Consider the following 19,754-nt stretch of genomic DNA (forward strand, 5'->3'; position numbering starts at 1 on the left):
AAACAGTGCCACCACAGAGAGGACTAGGCTAGGTAACTTGGTGTCCTATGGTATACATAGCAGAACTGGCCAAAAGGTGAAAGCAAGAAACGAAAGGTATTTTAATGAAAATATGCACGTATTGCTTCAACGAGAGGTGCGAGGGGTGTAGCGGGAATGGTAGGTATCGGAGGAATCAGCCAAATTTACGGATTCTGATCTTAAGAACAGAAGCACAATTCGCATTAATCAATTTTCTTAAAAGAATAATGGGTTAATCAAGAAACCAAGAAAATCAAACACAACGAGAAAGAAAGGATACCCTTGCAGATCGGTTCGATATTTTCCCATGTCAGCGATCACAGGGATCTCTTGCTTTGAATACACTCGTTATATCTGCAAGGGTATTACAAACTAAATAAGATTGGAACGCGGTTTGCATGCAGCCCTGGGTTATATCGATAAAGAAAAGCAAAAATCAAAACTTTTGGCCACAAAAGGAAATAAATAATAACAAAACAAAAAATACAGTAAAATCAGAAACGGAAACGGAAACAGAAAGAAAGGGAAACAAAGAACAGTGGAGGGATGGCAATCAATAATTTCGACTCCTGTTCTCAGAACACAATTTCAATTTCAATTTCAAACAGCAACAATAGTGTGGCAGCGGCAATGGCAGCCGCTAGGGCTTACGGATAGCAAAGGACTCGTTTGTAATTACCTTGAGCTCTTCCTCCAACTCGGAGAGCTTGCGTTCCATAGCTCTTCGTTCACGTTTCTCAATCTCAGAGAGTGAGTTTTTAGTGGTCTGCGAATGTGAAATGAAACAAGATTTTGTTTTGTTTTTGCTTTTTTGCATATATGCTAATTTTGTTGGTTTTTTTGTGGTTTTTTGTTGTTGTAGTACAGTGTACATATATTGTAACTGTTGTGGTTGTAGTTCTTGTTCAGTTTTGGTGTTGTTCTTTTGGTGGTTTGGTTGGACAGAGATCGCAGCGAAGGAGAGATGCGATGTAGAGAGACAGAACGCGAGCAAAAAGCTTGACATGAGACGAGGCAGAGCGAGGCAAAGAGATAGATAGAGAGAGAGAGAAAGAGGGGGGGCTGCTAAATTTGTAGTGCATGGGCAAGGCGTATTTGGTGCAAGGTGGCACATTCCCACGGGAATGCCTGCCTCACCTTATAGCAAAACACCTTGTGCATGTGTGTTTTTGTAAGAGTGATTGGGTTATTGAGTGAATGGATATGTATAGATCTGAGAGAGAGCACTACTCTCTCTCTCTCCCGGGGACAGAAGAGGAGCATAGGCAGAGCTGACAGGGAGAGAGAGAGCTTTCTGTTGTTTTATGTGTGTGTTTGTTGTTTTTGTTGGTTGGTTACTGCTGAGAGTATGCTTTTGCTTTGCTTTGCTTTTGACTTTCGTTTCTTTTCTTTTGGCGAGAGTTTCGAGTGAGAGGAGTAGTAGTAGTAGTAGTAGTAGTATGCTGGTGTGGGCGTGGCAAGTTAGGGCAGAGTCTACTTACGGCATTGGCGAATCTCTCGAGGGTCGCGCGGGTCTGCACAACCTCGTCATCCTTCTGCTTGAGCACTTGCTTCAGCTTATCGTTCTCCAATCTGTGTGAGAAAGTGGGACGCCGCAGTGAGCAACGATGGCGGCCAGACAGAAGGAGAGACAGTTTAATACTCACTTGGCCGCTTCCCAGAGCGCCTTGTAGTCAATGCCATCGCCGTTCTCCGACTTGTCGCTGCTGCCCTTCGACTCGCTCCTGGTCGTGCTCGTTGCGGCCGTACTCGTTGTGCTGCCCAGTCGGGAGCGAGAGGTGCGTTCGCTGCCGCTCTGCAGGTGAAGAAAAACGAGATTAGATCCGATTAACACGCAATTGTGTGCTCTTTGAGATTTTCAAATACTATCAACAACAACAACAACAACAACAGGTAGAAAAAGCTTAACTAAAAGCCAAGGTGTATTAACACAAGGTGATCATTGGCAGACAGCGCTCTCAGGGGCTTGTCGGGAGAGCGGAAATGCCTCACTTTGTATGAGCACACCTTGAAACTTGAACCTGGAAACCCTTGCTTACTTCATAGCCCTCGCTCTTCTCGGAGGAGGCGCTAATGGATCGCTGAGCGGCGCTGCGGGAGCGTGTGCGATTGCGCGACTTGCGCTCCTGTTCCCGCAACGAGTTGCTGCGAGTGGCCGCAATGGCCGCCACTGTGGCGGCGGGGCTCACGCTGCTGCTGGTCGTCGGGGTGCTGCTGCTGCTGTACGGGGAGGCAGTGAGGCTGCTGTTGGAAGTGGACAGGGACTTGGTCTTCATCAGGCGGGAGCCCTTGAACGAGTTCGAGGCACTCAGCCCGGGGGACTTGAAGCTGAGCGAGGCTGTGGTCACGCCGTTGTCGTAACTGCTCGAGTAGGGGCTGACATAGCGGTCGCTCGAGTACGCAGACGAGCCCGCGCCAGAGGAGTAGGCGCTGGAGCCGTACCGGGAACTGTCGTAGCCCCCACCGCTGGCTGTACCGTTCGAGGACGACGTCGAGGAGGAGGCGGTGGAGAGAGAGGAGGAGAGAGCAGAGGATTTAGAGTGACCGTAGCTGTTGCTGTGCTTGCTCACGACAATGTGGTAGTGGCTGCCCGAAGAAGCTGCAGAAGCTGATGACGACGGCATATAGCTGTAGCGGCTGCTGTGAGGTTTGGCAGTGGGCGTGGACGCTATGGAGGTGGTGGCGTGGCATGTGGAGGAGGAGGTGGAGGCAGATGGGGATGCAGCTGCAGCTGATGGCCCACTGCCGGCGACTGTCGGATGCGGAAGCTGGTGAGGATTAGCCTGATGCTGGTAGTGATTGTGCTGCTGATGGTGATGGTGAAGGTACTTGGCCGCAGAAGCAGAGCCTCCACCACTGTACTCGTATCGATTACCGTTCCCATAGCTTGAATAGCCCCCGGAGGAGCTGCGTCCGGCCCCGCCTCCGTACAGGCTCTCCCGGGAGCTGTACACGCTGGCGTAGGGGCTCTGGTAGCTCCCACTGCCGCTGCTGCTGGGGAAGTAGCCCGTGCTCAGGGGACGGCCGCTGCTGCCGCCGCTGCCGTAGCTGCTGCCATTGTAGTTGTACGCGCTGGAGCCGGAGCCCACGCCGCTCGCCCCGGAGGAGCCCACTCTCGAGGAGGAGAGCGAGCGCCGGTGACTGGAGAGTGGCGCCTGTGTGCGCGATCTCGATCGAAAGGACATGTCGCTGACGGACACTAGAAGAAAGCACATGCCCCATTAGTACATCTCCCGCCCCGGTTCGTACATCAATCGTCGGCACACAATTGCAATTACGCTTAAACAGTCCGCCCAGAACCACATGACCGGAATACCCTAACAGAGACGATGTCTGCTATTCAGTAATCGTTTCCAGAGAACAGATCGGGGCACAGAAGGTGTGTAGTGCCAAAGATTTTTAATAGGATGTCAAAGGAGCTGTCCAATCGATTTGTATCGCGAATAAACGATACTATTATCGATAGAACGAAGTCTTTCTTGGAAATCTTTCCGAAATAAATCCCTTGAAGAATTCCCCGCCACTTAAGAGCATTCGAAATTCGATTACGATTGATCTTTGTTCCATTTTTAGACCTCGCGCACAAAAGGCAATTACGATTATAATCAAAGCGAGCACAAAATGTTCATGAATTCGGTATAAACAAAAGGAGGAGGAAAAACAAACAGCGTTTGTGTGTGTTTACTCATGTACAGATCAAGATATATGTATGCGTATCGGTATATCGGTGTATACACTCGCAATCGTATCCGATCTCTCAATATGGAGAACGCAATATTGACATGTGGTTTTCTCCGTGCGTCCACAGATCGTTTCTACTGGGGCTGGGGCTGGTTCTGGGGCTGGTGCTGCACTAACAAACCATTACGTGACGTCAAGACATCAATTTTGACAATTTTCTTTGTGGCGGATCTGTACGGGGGTCTCTCCCTGGGGTTTCTCTCTGAGCTGTATCGAAAACACATACACGCCATGATCTATGGGGGGAAGTCAGGGTGCTGTCTGATATTTATTTGTTTCTCTAAGTTGATGCTCCTCATCCTCCCCACACCCACGCGATACAAAATAACAAACATGAAAACGAAATGACCAGAAAACGTTTTTCTTTTCAAGCAATTTACCAATGCATATAATTTACGATGATCTGTGTCTGTTTCCTAGTATATCCATGCCATATACCTCTATATATATATACATATATATGTATACACCGGTGGTCTATGGTCTATGGTCTATCTATAGGACGGGCAGGCCATGAATGAAGCGGCTTTTCCCGAGCGCTTAAATGTTTGGCCTTTTGCAATAATTTCCCTCTGCTGATGCTGTTTCGTGTTAATTCAAACATTTAACGTGGCTAATATCGCATAAAAAACGGAGTCTTTTGGAACATACTCGTAAAATATCTGTGGTGTCATGACTATGAAAAATTATCGAGGGTCGGGGGAGCACATTTAGAGGATTACGATGTGGAAATACCCATAAATAACGAAAATTGGATCTATTATTGTTGGAGTTTGTAATAAATATTTGTATATGTGCTATTGGATCGTTTCTTTAATCTACTAAGTTTTCTAAACCTGCTATTCTATCTGAAGGGAGTTTTTTTTTTGTCAATTAAAGCTTCATTAGAGATGGTAAATGTTTTCCAAAGATTTCCCTTTTAAAGGTCAAAAGATCCCGCAATCGAATACTTTAGATATTTCCTAAAAATTCTTAAGGGATTCAAGGGGTTCTTTTTAGAGATCTTTTTGTGTATCTTTCCATCATTAATCTTTGTGACTTATCGCTTGTTAAACTTTAACATTTACAGAAAAAAAAAAAAAATATATCTCCAAATCAAATTAAAAACTTATCAAAATAGCTGCCCAAATTGGCAGCAGCCAATAAGAGAGAGCCGCCTTAAGAGAGCATCAACTTGAAATGTCCAAAAATTATGCGCAGTTGTCCCCCCAAAAAGGCGATTCGGCTGAAAGCCAACTTTGCGTTGGGGCTGGCGGCAGTCAAATCAACTTTAACTCTGGCTCTGGCTCTGCCATCTGCCATCTGCCGACCCCCCACTGATCTGTTCGGATCTGGTCCCATCTGATCCCAGGGGTAAGACGATCTAAGCGTATTGCAATTGATTTTTCTTTGACACGTTCGATGACAGCTTTTGTGGTTATTGTTCTTTTTTGTCTCGATTCACTTGACGTATTGAATTCTTGTGTTCAATTGGGATTTACATTAAAGTTTAGACTGGTTTGTTTAGAGACGGTATTGGATGCTGATTCTGATGCTGAACTGATTGATGATCCGCTGTGCTAGCCGCACAAAATTCAACTGTGCTGCTCACAAGAGATTTGAAATGTTTTATTCGAATGAGAACTTGCCGCACGATCAGAAATAAACCCCAAAGAGAATCAAATCTATCCGAAAGAGAGGCAGTCGATGCGTCAAAGAGATGCCTCTAAGAGAGACAGAGTGGAGGAAAGCCGGAAAGAACAAAACGGGGATAATCAGAATACTATAATAATGTGAAATATGAAAACAAAAAATAATAAAAGCCACCACAAAGAGTTGTTAGGGGGAAAAGAGACGCGAGGAGCAGGAGATTTTCACTTGAAATTGCGCACACGGCATTTTCTCGTGTGTGGGGAAAATGTGCGAGTTTTCACCTGGTCTAAATTTAGTAAATCGCACACGTATTTGGCCCAATGTCCGAGACGTAAAAGTGTTAACTATGCTGGGGTCAGAGCCTAAGCAGCAGCCAACAGGGAAAACTGGGGTGAGTCGGCGGAGCAGCCCCCAAGAACTGGGCCAAAAGGCGAAGCACAGTCATTGACACATGACAGATGCACCAAAAGAGAGACAGAGACAGAGACAGAGAGAGAGGGGAGAGAGGTAAAGCCTATTTCGATCTATCTCTATATTTAGAGGTAGAGTGCAGCGCGTTTCCCATTGGGGAGTTCTTGGGGGAGCTCTTGCCCCATCATAACTGGGCCAGAAGCATGCCCATGCTCATGCCCCTCTCTGCTGCAGTCCAGCGGTTTAAACTTTCGTTGAATGCATTTCGGTCTATAAATAGCAAATGACGATCGCCTCGGTTCCCTGCCTCCTCCCAGGAGGGAATGAGGAAGCAAATGCCTGCCAACGGCGGAAAATGCAAGCAAGTAGGAGCACAAATCGACTGTTAAGACTAGAAGATACCCTTTGATGGGCACGGACTAAGCGGCTACTAAAGAACACTGTCTGACCAATGCAAGAGCTTCAAAGCTATGAATGCCTCCGAGTCGAGAGTTCAAAAATCACCCCTCATTCCCATTAATGCAAAAACAAAATACATGTCGTGTGCATAATGGTCGAGTCTTTCTTCGCTGATAAGGGTTTTTTTTGCTTTTGCTGGAATGCTCCCGAACTATAAAATCCAGCCCACCGCTGATGTAGATCAGGAATAACTTTTTATACCCAATACTCAGAGAATATAGTGGTATATTTGATTTGTGGTGAAAGTGGAACACCCAGAAGGAGGCGTTTCCGACCACGATCAGCATCAATAGCCTAGTCGGTATGGCTATATCGTACCGAAGAGCAATCCAGACTCCTGTGATAACAGTGTACAAGCTCTCCCCGGACACAGCATGTCCTCCATATGCGATACGAGTGCACGGTATTAAAAGCAAACTGTTATAAATTTAGCACACAAATGTACTGCATGTTGTTATATTCGAACATCTGTCTCTCTTCCACCTTTCCACCCTTGCTGCCTCTCTCGGTGATGCGCTTTTGGCCAAAAACAAAGTTCAATGTACGTGTGTCAGCGATTTGTTGAATGTCTGCTTCATTTCTCATTATTATTCCGATTCTTTTTTGTGGGTTTTCCTTTTGTTTCGGCTTTCATTTGGGTCGTGCTTCGATAATTGCCCAATTTGTCATAGAATGCAAAAATGTCGACGAGCAACGATTGTGAAAGTGTTTTTCTCCCCCAGGATGCACTTTTGTCAGACGAACAGAAGAAAATTAGATAATGCAAACACTTGACACCGTCAATCAGCTGCAAGTGACACACAGGCAGCATGCATCAGCGTCAGCGTCAGCGACAGCGACAAAGAGGCTGCCACCGATGGCTTGACAAATTGTGTTTTGAATGGACAGAGGGACACCATCCCAAAGTTAGGAGAATGGAAACGTTTCAGGTCCCTTTTTAAAGTTTCCTCGAATTCACATTTAATTGCTTCATTTAATAGTTAATAGGAAATCCAAAGAATATGCGAATGAAAATTATAGGAGAAGTGTGTTCATTCAGGACTGAAATGAGGAAGAATCTGAAAACTCTGCGATCAGATCAGAATTTCTGAGTAGCAGAAGATATTTAGGAATATAAGAGTAGCATCGGTGGGAAAAACATCGAATTGTTTAAGATCTATTCACGAATTAAATATAGAAGGTACCTATAAAGAAGTTATTTCCAAAATATTTCAAAGCTGAAGCTTAAGCGGAGAACCTACTCATTTCATCATATGCTGAGTCTAAGCTTCTTTTTTTTACATTTTGGTAATCTTAAGCTTCAGATAAGCAAATGGTATTACTCTTAGTTAAATAAATAAAACATCCTCCGAATCTCATATTATGTTTAAAAAAGTTCTAAAAGTTATCGGTTAGAATTTACATCGATCGACTTTGAAAATAAATAGCCAATCCACAGAAGGAACAATCTGTACCCCAAATTACTTGAAAATTCAATGAATTTTCGTTTCGTGGAAAATGTATATGAGCGAAATCATTTATATTCGTATAAACGTTTAGAAAAATTGTGTGAAAAATCCAAACAATTGTCCACCAATTAACAATAATTTAGAAAAACACAAAACTTAAACGCTTATATTGTTCATAAATGACAAAATGCACTCAGAAATTGTCTGAGAATTGAATAATAGGCGACAAACGGCGGCTCTGACACTTGCCTCTGATAAATTGTTAACAGGTTTTGCTGCTGCAGCATTTTTAGCCACAAATTGGACGCGCACTAATAGTTCTGGCCTCGGCCATGAAAGGATTTCGCAGTAGCCTTGCACTTATGAGTGCACAGACTCGATTCAGAATCCATCCCACAGCTACAGCTACAGCTACAGCTAGAGGCAGCATCTTCCACATCCACAATGCCACGTGCACCGTTTTCTAATGGCAAATCATAATTTCGTTTTTGGGTCGTCTGCTAATTGGAACAGACAGCAATGATGGGGCGGCAAGGGGTACAGAGCTACTTTGAAGGACAAAACGCGGCAAACGGGGAACGATCTAAAAATGTGACAAGGTGTGACGGAACGGGCCACAGCTGGCCAGCCAAAAGCCAAAAAAGATTGTGGGAGCACATCAGAGGACAAAGAAGACAAAAAAAAAAAATAGCAAAAAAAAAAAGAGTGTCAGGTGCACACAGCACGGAAACAAGCACCTGACACACATTTAAATTACTTGGCAAGGTGTGAAAATTCAATTGCTTTTCTGCCAGTTGTTGTTGTTGAAAAGTTATGGAAACTCTCAGATCGAGAGACACTTGAGAGAGAGAGAGAGAGAGAGAGAGAGAAAACACTCACCTCCTTGTCCTTCTCCTCGTTCTGACGTTCGGGATCCAGTTCCTGCAGCAGCAAAACAAAAGAGAGATTTTCTTATTTAGTATGCGCCTAATCTTTTGACTAATTAGCATTTGCACTAAAAATAGTTGGCACGCTGCTCGCCGGCTCATTTGGTCTGACAAATGGCCTGGCAATTACGTACAGAAATACGCGTACAGATATGCCACATACGAGTACGATCTGTGACCTGATCTGATCTGATCTGTGCGGGCGCATGGGGCATGGCTGAACAATACTTACATCCACATCAAGGTGCACCACGCCGGTCGATCTGCGCTTCGGCTTGCGGCGTCTCTGTATGACGGTCTGTGTGCGATTGTCGTTCTCCTTGTCGTTTTCTGTTGGTGGAATAGAATGGAATTCGTTTTCAAGTCTAACAACAGAAATCTGAGGGTTTAATGAAGTTTCAAGATGGATTTCTTAGATGGAACATGTAGAGGCATGGAATCTATCGCTTAACAGTTCTCCCCAGTTTATTGATCAAATTTATATCCCATATAGATTGAATTTTAAAAACAGCAGTAGTGTGATATCTCAAAGACATAATGTGGATAGAATATACGGATGAATTGCAGCAAAACTCTTAGTTCTAACTGGATTGATGCATTAGGCCACTAGGTGGCGAGTCCCACGTAATATTTCCTGTTCGCGTTTCAATCTATAATTGTGTAAAGATCTTGCAACGAGACCGCAAGAGTGGGTTTTGTGTGGTATATGTGGTATATGGTATATGTATATATATTTTATATTGAATTCTTGAGAATTTGCAATGATGATCTTGATCTTGATGATCCCATGCCGAACGAAACTAACTATTCCGTTGTTCCATTGATTTCGTCATCATCCTTAATCTTGAATCTCCTTAGTCTGTGCCCTGGCGGGCCTTACCCTTATCGTCATGGCTGGATGTGGCATTGGTTGTTGCCGCTGTTCCTGCTGCATGATTGGCACTGGTTGCAGACACTGAATTGGCGGTTGTGGTGGCTGTCGTAGTAGCAGCTGCTCCCACTCTCGCTCCCACTCCGGTTCCCGCTCCTGTGGATGTCGTTTCATATTTGCGCACTGCTGGCGTGGCATAGGCGCTGCTGTTGTTTGTGCTCTCGCTGGGCGCCGAGATGGGGCGGCCCACAGAGTTCAGTGACTGATTGGAAGCGTTGACTGAAACCAAAATAGGGACCATTTGAATGGGGAATCATAGGAGGACTCATCATAATACTCACGGGCATTGGGACCACTGCTGATGCGTCGCTGGATACCAGTTGTGGTCGATAGATTGGCGGCGGCCATCACCGCCGGGGCGCTGGGTATAATGGTGCTGTTGTTGGGCGGATATGTACCGCCGCTGGTGTTGTCCTCCAGCTTGAACTGCACGTAAAGACACAAGTATTATTATGCGGAAGGATCACAGTCTTATAATTTACAAAAGTCTGCATCTAAGGTATGTTTTGAAATGTTTTTCTCTAAATATATTCGTTTCGTTTCGTTTTGTTTGTTTTGTGAGCAAAATGTGTGGTTTGTCTTACAGAAAAGCTATGCTGGAAAATGTTTTTGTTGGGTTTATTTCGTGGCTTGTGTGCAGCGGCAGTTAGTGTCTTTAATATACATTTAGTAATAGTCAATAATAATTCAACGATTAATCCAGACACCATTTGCATTTGGGGTGCAGTCCCCGTTTCCATCAGTTAGCGAGTGCCCTTAACCATTAGAAAACCTAAGCTAAAGCAGCTTCAGTATTCCCTTGAACCACCATTTGGATTATAGTAATTGAATGGCATGCAAAATATGTACATCCTTAAGAATACACCAAAACAAAGCAAGCAGAACTCAGCCAAGTGCTCAAGCCTTTCCTTTTAGCTGCAACGTTGTGGAAAAGTTCATTGCCGAATAGATATGATTGGATTGGAGACTAAACAGTAAATAATAGGTACACAAGACGTAAGTAATGCTGTTTGCTGTTTTAGAAGCAAGCATAAATTATGAAATTATGGGCAAAATGAAAACATACGAGCATGTACATGGATGTAAAAATACAAAATGCGTAAAGTAAAACTAAAGAGAAGGAGAAAACGTACTTAAGAACAAACATTTCAGGCGTGTAAAGACCTACGAAAAATAAAACATACACAACAGCTACGTTTACTCGAAAAACGTTCAGAATACCCTTGCGATCTGGTTTCTATATGATCTATATATATTAGATTTAGTGTGGTTTGAGGACTGCCTTGGCAGGGAAACAAATTTGGCTCATTGGCGCTTTTTGGCTTTCCTCGTTACACATCTTTGGTTTAACCATTCGTTAGCAAGGGTATTTCCATTGTTTAGCAAACCATAATTATTACAATACTAAATCCATGCTACACTTAGACTCGAACAAAAATATTAAAGACAACCGATTGAGATACAGTCTTTTGTGGCATATACATATACATATATATCTTGTATATAAGTAGGACTCTGGGTTTCGGTTAGAGGGTTCGGTTGGGTTGTGTGGGGCATACCTTGGAGCCGGCATCGAATTTGAGGCGCCAAGACGGACGCCGTTCCGCTGTCGATGTTGATGTGGAACTCCCACCCGCACCACCAGCGCCAGTACCAGCACCACCTGTTGCTGTTGCCGCTGCTGCTGCTGCTGCAGCTGATGCTCCTCCACTGCCGTCCGTCGTGCGGCGCGCATACAAACTGAGCAGAGAGTCGCGGGCATTAAAGTCCGGATGCGCTGACACTGGCGAGGCGGTGTCCGACTTGGTATCCGTCTCCTGGCTGCTGCCGGACAGGCCACGCTTGTCCCGCAAGCGCACTGGACTCTCGAGCGAGCCGGGCGTGGTCGAGGAGGACGACTTGATGGCCTCAGTCGGGGCCGCACTCAGCGGCAGGTCTGTGGGCCTCGCCTTCTGCTCCTCGCTCTCCGCCTGCTGCTCGTCAGTCTTTTGTTTGTTTGATTCCACCTGCTCTGGCTCACTCTCAGCGCTGTCGGGGATCTTGTCGCGCCGCGAGACTATCGTGTAGCTGGCACTGACCACTGCCTCCGGATCATCGGCATCGCCACCGGCCTTGCCATCACCGTCGCCGTCGCCGTCGTCGTCGTCGTCGACCACCACAGAGCGTCTCGACGGCGCGGAGAGGGTGAAGCTGGCAGTGGTGTCGTTTGCACTTTGCACTGGACTGGGGGCCAGAATGGTCTCGATCTCCGTCTCGTCGCTGGTGGGGATTATGGCTGGCGGCGGCGTGGTGGGCGGTGGTGGCGGCTGTGGCTCTTGCTGGCTTGCATCACTGATGGATGATGTGTGTTCTGATGTGGCTGTGGCTGCCGCTGTTTCGCTTGTATCGTTCTGTTAATAATATTAGTTTTGGAACAAATAAAAAACAATGGTCCCAAGGCGATGTTGTTTGCTCGAAAACAAAAATCAAAAGATCTCTGGGGTCGGGGGAGGGATAGCTATTAGCTACTAAATCGATAATAAATAGATACATATATATATATACATAACGTACGATTACGGATACGGAGCCGGATACGTATACGTAGAGTGTGGCCCGGATTGAGAATACTCTACGGATGCATGCAGATGGGACATGCAAAATGAAAAATCATCAACATATTCCATAGACATACAAAACATATTCTATACATAGGATAATACGTGTGTATAGGCCTACGATAGAGATCGCGCGTACCAGATCTCTAGGCGGCCCATCATCACAGTAGAAAATAACTTAAAAAACGATTGTAAACGATAACGTAAATACGAATAGTAATGGCGACTCCCGGCTATGGTTCACTGATCTGCGCTGGATGCTGGCAATGCTGATGATGGTTGCTTGGGGAAATCATAATATAATACGCTACGCGCTATAAACGAATACTCAACATTGATGAGAGGCAGCTCTTGATTGACGCTGTGGCGGGCGGGGGGCACAAAAACTGCGGGCGAGGCGCAACGGGGCGTGGCAGAGAGGCACAAACGCAGAGAACTCAACTTGATTGGCGGTTAATCGAATGGGTGGCAACGTACGCTAAATGAGCACTGATTGATCGATGATTGATCTGATTGTGATGACAACTAGCCTAAGGATGGGGCGACGGTCGGTGGATGGGGGTGGGGGTGGCTGTGGTGGTGAGACAATAACAAAACAACAACACCAACCAACAGAATGCAACAGATTCGAATGGGGGCCGGGCCGGTCCGGGCCGTGTGCGAAACCCTCAAGGTTAATGGGTTTCTACATTCAGTAAGGTGTTCACAGCCCGTTTAGCCACTCAATATAGAAGTACACCTGTAACTCACTTTACGGACACCCTGCTGTACCGATTACTACCTCAATTTACTCTTTTTCAATGAGGCATATTGGTGCATAGATAGTCAGACCCAAGGAACATTGCCAAAGAGAATGCCAGAGAGTCCAAAAACATAATACATGACGTGTGCATAGTATCTCGGCGATAAGGGTTGTTTTTGTTGCTGCTTTAGGGCTCTACTTCGTTTGAATATATTCGGCCAACCCATTGATAGATCATTTGACATCATTAAGCGGATTATATTGCAATGTTCCATAGTTTTTCTGTTCAGTAAGAGCCAGATGTTGAAGTTCTAGGAAGCAGGAAACAAGAATCTCCTTTATGTTGATAAATTTTTTCCCTAGAACTTCTTCATCAACGCACTTTAGGCCGTTTCCAGTGGAGTTATTGGTGTATCTTTACCCTCGTTTTTTCATAGCATACTTTTCAGAGATCTCACGAAAACTGTTGCATTCGGTTTTGCAGGATGATTTTTGCTAAGCTACAATTTAACTATTTTAGTATACAGACTAGTATGGGGATGTATGTTCATCCAAAGATGCACAACTAAACTAGGATTCGTTACTTTGATTGATTGACTGCCAGAGCGTGTATTTGTGCAACTTATGAATGAACATACACAGAGACACACAAATAAAAAGATACAAAGGATACACAAAGAGAACGGGGGACAGGGGGACAGGGGGGACACCATAACCATAAGCAGTTTTGTACTCTTTTTTCTTTCTTCTTTTAGTTTTTGGTGTGTATTTGGACATTTGATTGATTGATTGATTGATTTGGGGGGTGTGGACTGCAAGTGGACATCGTGTGTTTGTGTGTGTGTGTGTGTGGATGCTTCTGTACGAGCTCTCCCTACAGATAATGGGATAATGTATGCGATTCTATGGACATAGAGAAAGATGCTCGTTCTCTCTGGCGTTGACGGGTGTGTGGATGTTTGTAGATGTTTCATTTCTGAGCTCTGATTTGTGAATGATACAGGGTATTGTGGTACTGTGGTATTGGGTGGTGTGTCTTTGGGTCTTGGGACACGGGAGTACTTACGCTGCCGCTGCTGCTGATGTTATTGTTGTTATTATTGTTGTTGTTGGCCATGCCCATGTTCTTCTTCTTGACCAACTCCTCGGCACTCTTGATCTCGTCCAGGGTAACGCCCTGGGTGGACCGACGCGTCTCGCGGACTCTCTTGGCATGCGCTTTGCGCTGTGTTTCGCTCTCTTCGTCACGCACGGGCGGTACAAAAGATCTAATGGCAGGAGAGAGAAAGAGTGAGAGAGATGCTATAATTTGGAATTCCTCAAGTAATAAATTATAGAACATATGCTAGCTGAAAGAACAAATCATGCTGCACAAATCAAGGGGAAAGGCGTTAGCAGCGCTGGCTTTTGAGGTTAGACGTCACTTAACGGCAGTGACAGATATTTTTGAGGTTAGCAGAGCTTTCATTTGAGGTTAACGAAAGACGAAAGCCATCTTGCTTAGCAGCAGGGCTATATTTTGAGGTTAGGCTCAACTCAACGAACACATAAAACAGTTATTCTTGTGAGGTTTCTCGTATTACTTGAAGAAATTCTTGATTATATTGCCCGTGGATTGCTTGGGCGGTGGCTTGGCGGTCTCCACATCGCTGGCACTGGCACTAGCACTGGCACTGGCCGTGGAAGAGCTGCCATTATTGCTCTGGGCAGTGGTTTTCGCTGTAACTTGGCTAATCGTTCGACAAGAATCGTATATATTTATATGTAGTACATCAGTTGTATACGAGCTTAGAGCGTACGAGTACTAACCTGCGTATTGGTGGGGTCAGTGCATTCGTCGACGGTGAACTGAGGAGCGTTGTCTTTGCTGTGGCTGCTGTGCCAGTGGGCGTGCCCACGTGTGTAACGGTCGGTTTCCTGCCACAAAAAAAAGACACAAAACAAAAGAGAGCATGTCATATAAGAGAGAGTGCTGCACAGCGGATAAGAGAGAACACAATCAAGAGTATAGGTAGACGACATTGGTGCGTGGCTGAATATAAGAGATTGTTAAACACAGTTCGGTGCAAAATGGTATTCGGTTCTTGGGTTATGGCGGAAAAACGAAAAAACGAAGTAGCTAAGCGAAAGCACAGGTTCAGTTACGGAGTTACGACACATTAAGGTTAGCAGTTATCTATGAGTAGGCGTGATAGTAGTATAGTAGTAGTTGTTGTTGTAGTGGAGTAGGAGTAGCAGTCCACCATGAACTAGATCAGGTATATTCGGAATAACAAGTATACTATTATACGAGTATTCATCAGTAACATATTTAAGTATTATGTTGTCTTTTTTAGGAGCCTATAGAGTGTACAAGATCAGATCTTTTTTGGCTCTGTAATACTCCCAATAATCGATAGGCATAATCTTTCAACATCTATGCATGATAAAATGATAGTTCTCTCTCTATACATTTGTATCTTATGGATTAAATCGATCCTTTGATCTAGTTTTCGGGGTGGACAGCTACAGGACAGCAGTGTGGGTGTGGGTGTGTGTATGTGTGTTTGTTTGTTTGTTTGTGTGTGTGTGTGCGGAACAAACCTGTAATACATTGAGTTATCTTTGAGTGAGGCCGATCTTTGTACGCTATAATATGGATTTGTTGTTGCAGCAGTGGATGCTGCTGCAGCTGCTGCTGCTGCTGCTGCTGCTGTTTGTGGTGTGCTTGTTGTTGTGTTGTTGTGCGTGTTGTTGAAAGTACTGGATGTTGTTGTTGTTGTTGCAGTGTTATTTGTTGTTCTTGAGCCCAGCAGCAGAGCGCTTTTGTTGTTGTTATTGTTGTTAAATTTATTGTTGTTATTGCTACTTAGATTATTATTGTTATTGGAATTGGAATTATTCGCAGCTGCAGAGGCAGCGGCGGCGGCGGCAGCCGCCTGTGACGCCGCAGTCGCTGGCAGAATGGGACAGGAGTTGGCCTTTATGCGGGCGCGCAGCTCATTGTACTTTTGATAGAATCTGTGGCAAGCAGCAGCGGCAGATAGCACGTTGGACGTTGGACGTTGGACGTTAGACGATGGTGCAGACGGTGGCAGGCGTGTGGTGGTGGTGGCAGTGGCAGTGGCAGGCGGGCGGACGGGCGGGCGGGCAGCGGGCAGGTTAGATTTTGGATAAGCGGTTTTTTTTTATGATGAGTTGTTGTTGTTGTTGGTTTTTGGCGGTGCGTTGGTGAGTTTGTTTTCGATTTTGATCGGTTTGTTATCGATAAATGAGCGGAGAAAAAGAAAGAAAAAAAAAACAGAACAAAAACAAAATTTTAAAACTAAAAACAAAACTTTTTTCTCTCTTGTTTGCGTGTGGCTTTTGGTGTTCGATTCTTATTTTTGGTATCTTTTTGCTGTTTCTGCTTCACTTTGCCGGAGTGCACTGGTTACCGGACTCATGGGAATGGAACTGGACAAAAGGCCTCCCCCCAAATGGGGGCCTATGACTCATAGAGGAAGGGAGAGATAGCAGTGGGTGGTCGACTCTTTTCTGCAGAGGGCGAGAGAGTGACAGAGCAGTGAGTGGTACTGTTTCTTCGGAGAAAGAGCATGACTGGGTTGAATGTGTTTTTCCCCAGAGAGTGAGAGCGAGAGAGAGAGAGAGAGAAAACGAGCGCATGAGAGCACTGCGGTATATTTAAACAGTTACCGTGCCCAAAACTCGCATATCATTTTGTTCTGTTTGGTTATCAGTTGACGGTTTGATTTTGATTTTGATTTCGGTTGTTTTTGCACTATGCGTGTGGGGGTGTGAGTGTGTTAGGGGGCACAATGATAAGCGATAAATGCAATCAGCAAAAGTGAAACAAAAACTGCAACTAAATCCACCAATTAATCGATACTTTTGGCAGATTAATGAATATATATATGTATATATATATATATATATATATATGTAGGTTAATCTGTTATGTGTGCTATTAGGTATTTGGTATGTGTGTGTGTGTGTGGGTGTGTGTGTGTTTGTGTGGCACGCATTTCTGTCAAAAGCTTAGGGTTCTTCTATTCACAACTCACTTTTCATCATTCTCAAAGCTTTGGGTGCGTCGCAATATGACATCGTTGGCGCTCTCCGAGCTATTGCTGCTAAGCTCTCTATCAGGAACTTCTACAAGGAGGAGAGAGAGGGAGAGATCGAATCAGAACAGGTCGTGCTATATATTGGAGTGCGTTTCAGAGCTTAATAATTCGAAGGAAAATCGATATCGATAATATCTACATCCAATAAATCGAATCGCTATCAAGAATGGATCGATAGAATGCTAATCGAACGATATCTTTTCTTCGATTTCAAGAATGGAATTTAACAAGTACTTCTATGTTTAGAAGGGATCCATCTCTTGATGTTCTTCTTTCCTGAATGCTTTGAAACGCACTGTCCTCCAACAAGTACTTACGATTATTAGTGGGACTGTCGTTGGGTGCGCGGGCCATCTTGCGTCGCCAGGGTGCCTCCTCCTCGACTGGATGCTCGAGGGCATGGATCTGCTGTTGATTGGGCTTCACGTTCTCCGCTAAAAGATGCAATGGAAATATGTTTTAGACATTGCAAATATTCGATACAAACAGGCACACAACAAGGTGGAGATTAGTAGCTCATAAGCGGGCCTTAGCACGGAGGGAGAGACAGAGATAGAGAGGGAATTCCTGAATCGAGACGCAAAACAAATGCCGACTACCTTCGCTCTCGCCAGATAGACTTGTGGTGTGCGAGGACTCCGTGGAATCGCTCAGCTCTTCCGCATCGCTCTCGTGGGCCACAGCATCATCATCATCATCATTATCATCATCATCATCAATATCATCATTATCATTATCGATTGGAAGCGAAGCTTCACTACTGGAGGCGCAGTTCGAACTGCTGGCAGCTGCAGTGTGCGTGAATTACAAGCAAGAGACAATAGACACAAAATACAGAGAAAAAGGGAGAGAGAGAGAGAGTGAGAGAGAACATACATACAGGCATACAGAGAGAGAGAGAGAGAGAGAGAGATTCGGGATTGCTATGGAAGATGAAAGATGATCTGAAGATGATCGTAAAATGCTTGAATGCAAATGATTTGCAAATTATACAAAGACGGAGAGGCAGTGGCAAATGTTTTACGATTACAATAAATGCTCCGACAAAACAGAACAATGTGTGTGTGTTTTTTAGCGCGCATGAGAGCCTAAACAAAGGACCAAGTACAGGACGCAAGTTGTTTGTTTCATATTTGATTGTTGTGTGGGTTGCGTGGGTTGTGTGTGTTTTGTGTTGTGCGAGAAATCAAAGAAAGCTTTTCGTTTATTAGGCAAATCCCCACTGAGCTGTACACAGGGGTACGGGCACGGGTACGCACCATCCTTTGTGGCATCAGTTCTCACTTCAACGCGCACCAGTTTGGTGGGCGTCTTGTCCACACGATTTTCAATCGCATCTGAGATTCTGCGAAAAGAAAGACCATTTCTGCATTGATTATTCAAATCGAAAACAGCATCGGGAAATAGCAGCAAGGACCAACCTGATTTGACTAGATGGACGCCGCTGGTTGCGATTTTTGGCCCGCAGTTCTTCCAGGAATTTGACTATTTTACGGTCGGCCACATCGATGCAGGACTGTCCCGCATAGTTGCGTATATCCATGTCGGCCAGGGACTCGACCAGCATCCGGGAGGTCTCCTGCTGGCCCCAGTGCGAGGCGGCATGCAGCGGCGTCCAGCCATCGTTGTCCTGACGATCCACATTGCCGCGTCCCTCCAGCAGCAGGCTCAACACGTTCGTGTAGCCCTTGGCGGCGGCCACGTGCAGCGCCGTGGCCCCTGTCTTCGGGTGCGGCCTGTCCACCTCGGCGGCATCGCTGCTCAGCCAGCGTTCGGCGTCGCTCAGCATCGCCTCCTCCTCGGCCTTGCGCGCCTGCTCCACATCGATGTTCAGCTCCTGGACTATCTTCTCCATGTACTCGATCATGCCCCTGTGCTGCACATCGATGGCCAGGTCCAGGGCCAAGTCCCCGTCGCTGTTCACGGCGGCCACATCGGCCCCGTTCTCCACCAGATAACGTGCTATGCTCACAAATCTACCGAAGAGACAAGATTAGAAGGAGTCAAGCAGGGGCCACTTGGGTGCTTGTGGGCGTGGCACTCACCCGCAGGAGGCCGTGGCATGCAGCGGCGTCCAGCCCTCGTTGTCCTGACGGTTGATGTCGGCACCACGCTTCACCAGAAACTCAACCATGTGCAGATTATCATCGATGCAGGCCTGTAAACGGGATAAGAAAACGGATCAGAAAACGCCTTTGTCAGATACAATCGATCGTGTAAATTGTCATCGCTGAATCAGAGGCCGAGCGACGGCACTCGAATGACTCCCCCCGCATGGATGATTACTAATTAATGGAAAAGAACAAAGAACACACACCACAAAAGGATATGCAAAGGAAAAGAGCAGGACTAGGCATTGATTCTCTTCGATTCTTTCCCATTATTTTCCAGAGTTGAATCAACCTTTGGGGCAGCACTCTCTACGGGTTTTCCAGCCAGGGATTTCCTGAGTAATAAAATGTGTATCTAGTGAAATGTTTTATATTCCCGTGTTTATCTTAATCTGTTGCTAAAACGCTAAAGTAAACAGACGGGACACCCACAGACGCTCCACAATGTTTCTTGGGTGTTTATGCGGATTTCCGCTGAAGCCTCCGCCTAGACATCTTCGACAGCGACGACGGCGACGGCGACACAACGATGATATCATCGTGTGGCGGCGACTCCGCCGGCATTGTTGCTTCGCTGGGACCGCCGTGCCGCTATCTCCCTCCCTGCCGCCCTCCCCGCCCCACTCAAT

At 45.6% G+C, this 19,754-nt stretch overlaps 1 protein-coding gene across 28 annotated transcripts in view; it reads right to left on the bottom strand.

The window, feature by feature from the left end:
• Mbs (Myosin binding subunit) overlaps window positions 1-19,754 on the bottom strand; it is a 32,419-nt gene that overhangs the window by 4,583 nt on the left and 8,082 nt on the right. For 6 of the 28 annotated variants that reach the window (XM_033383522.1, XM_033383521.1, XM_015187206.2 and 3 more), the window contains 18 exons: window positions 19,060-19,172; window positions 18,436-18,990; window positions 18,274-18,359; window positions 17,614-17,802; window positions 17,332-17,448; window positions 16,952-17,042; window positions 15,492-15,908; window positions 14,718-14,825; window positions 14,492-14,638; window positions 13,975-14,176; window positions 11,129-11,959; window positions 9,851-9,995; window positions 9,519-9,788; window positions 8,871-8,968; window positions 8,592-8,633; window positions 1,668-1,816; window positions 1,503-1,593; window positions 701-787 (listed from right to left, as the gene is read on the bottom strand). In XM_033383522.1, the coding sequence (XP_033239413.1) occupies window positions 701-787; window positions 1,503-1,593; window positions 1,668-1,816; window positions 8,592-8,633; window positions 8,871-8,968; window positions 9,519-9,788; window positions 9,851-9,995; window positions 11,129-11,959; window positions 13,975-14,176; window positions 14,492-14,638; window positions 14,718-14,825; window positions 15,492-15,908; window positions 16,952-17,042; window positions 17,332-17,448; window positions 17,614-17,802; window positions 18,274-18,359; window positions 18,436-18,990; window positions 19,060-19,172 (3,738 nt within the window). Of the gene's footprint in view, window positions 1-700; window positions 788-1,502; window positions 1,594-1,667; window positions 1,817-2,060; window positions 3,221-5,243; window positions 5,365-8,591; window positions 8,634-8,870; window positions 8,969-9,518; window positions 9,789-9,850; window positions 9,996-11,128; window positions 11,960-13,974; window positions 14,177-14,491; window positions 14,639-14,717; window positions 14,826-15,491; window positions 15,909-16,951; window positions 17,043-17,331; window positions 17,449-17,613; window positions 17,803-18,070; window positions 18,103-18,273; window positions 18,360-18,435; window positions 18,991-19,059; window positions 19,173-19,754 lie in introns of those variants that run through there. The other 22 variants (XM_015187202.2, XM_033383525.1, XM_015187197.2 and 19 more) reach the window with 17 other exon arrangements.

This window comes from Drosophila pseudoobscura, chromosome X, assembly GCF_009870125.1.
Source record: "Drosophila pseudoobscura strain MV-25-SWS-2005 chromosome X, UCI_Dpse_MV25, whole genome shotgun sequence".
NCBI classification, from domain to species: domain Eukaryota; kingdom Metazoa; phylum Arthropoda; class Insecta; order Diptera; family Drosophilidae; genus Drosophila; species Drosophila pseudoobscura.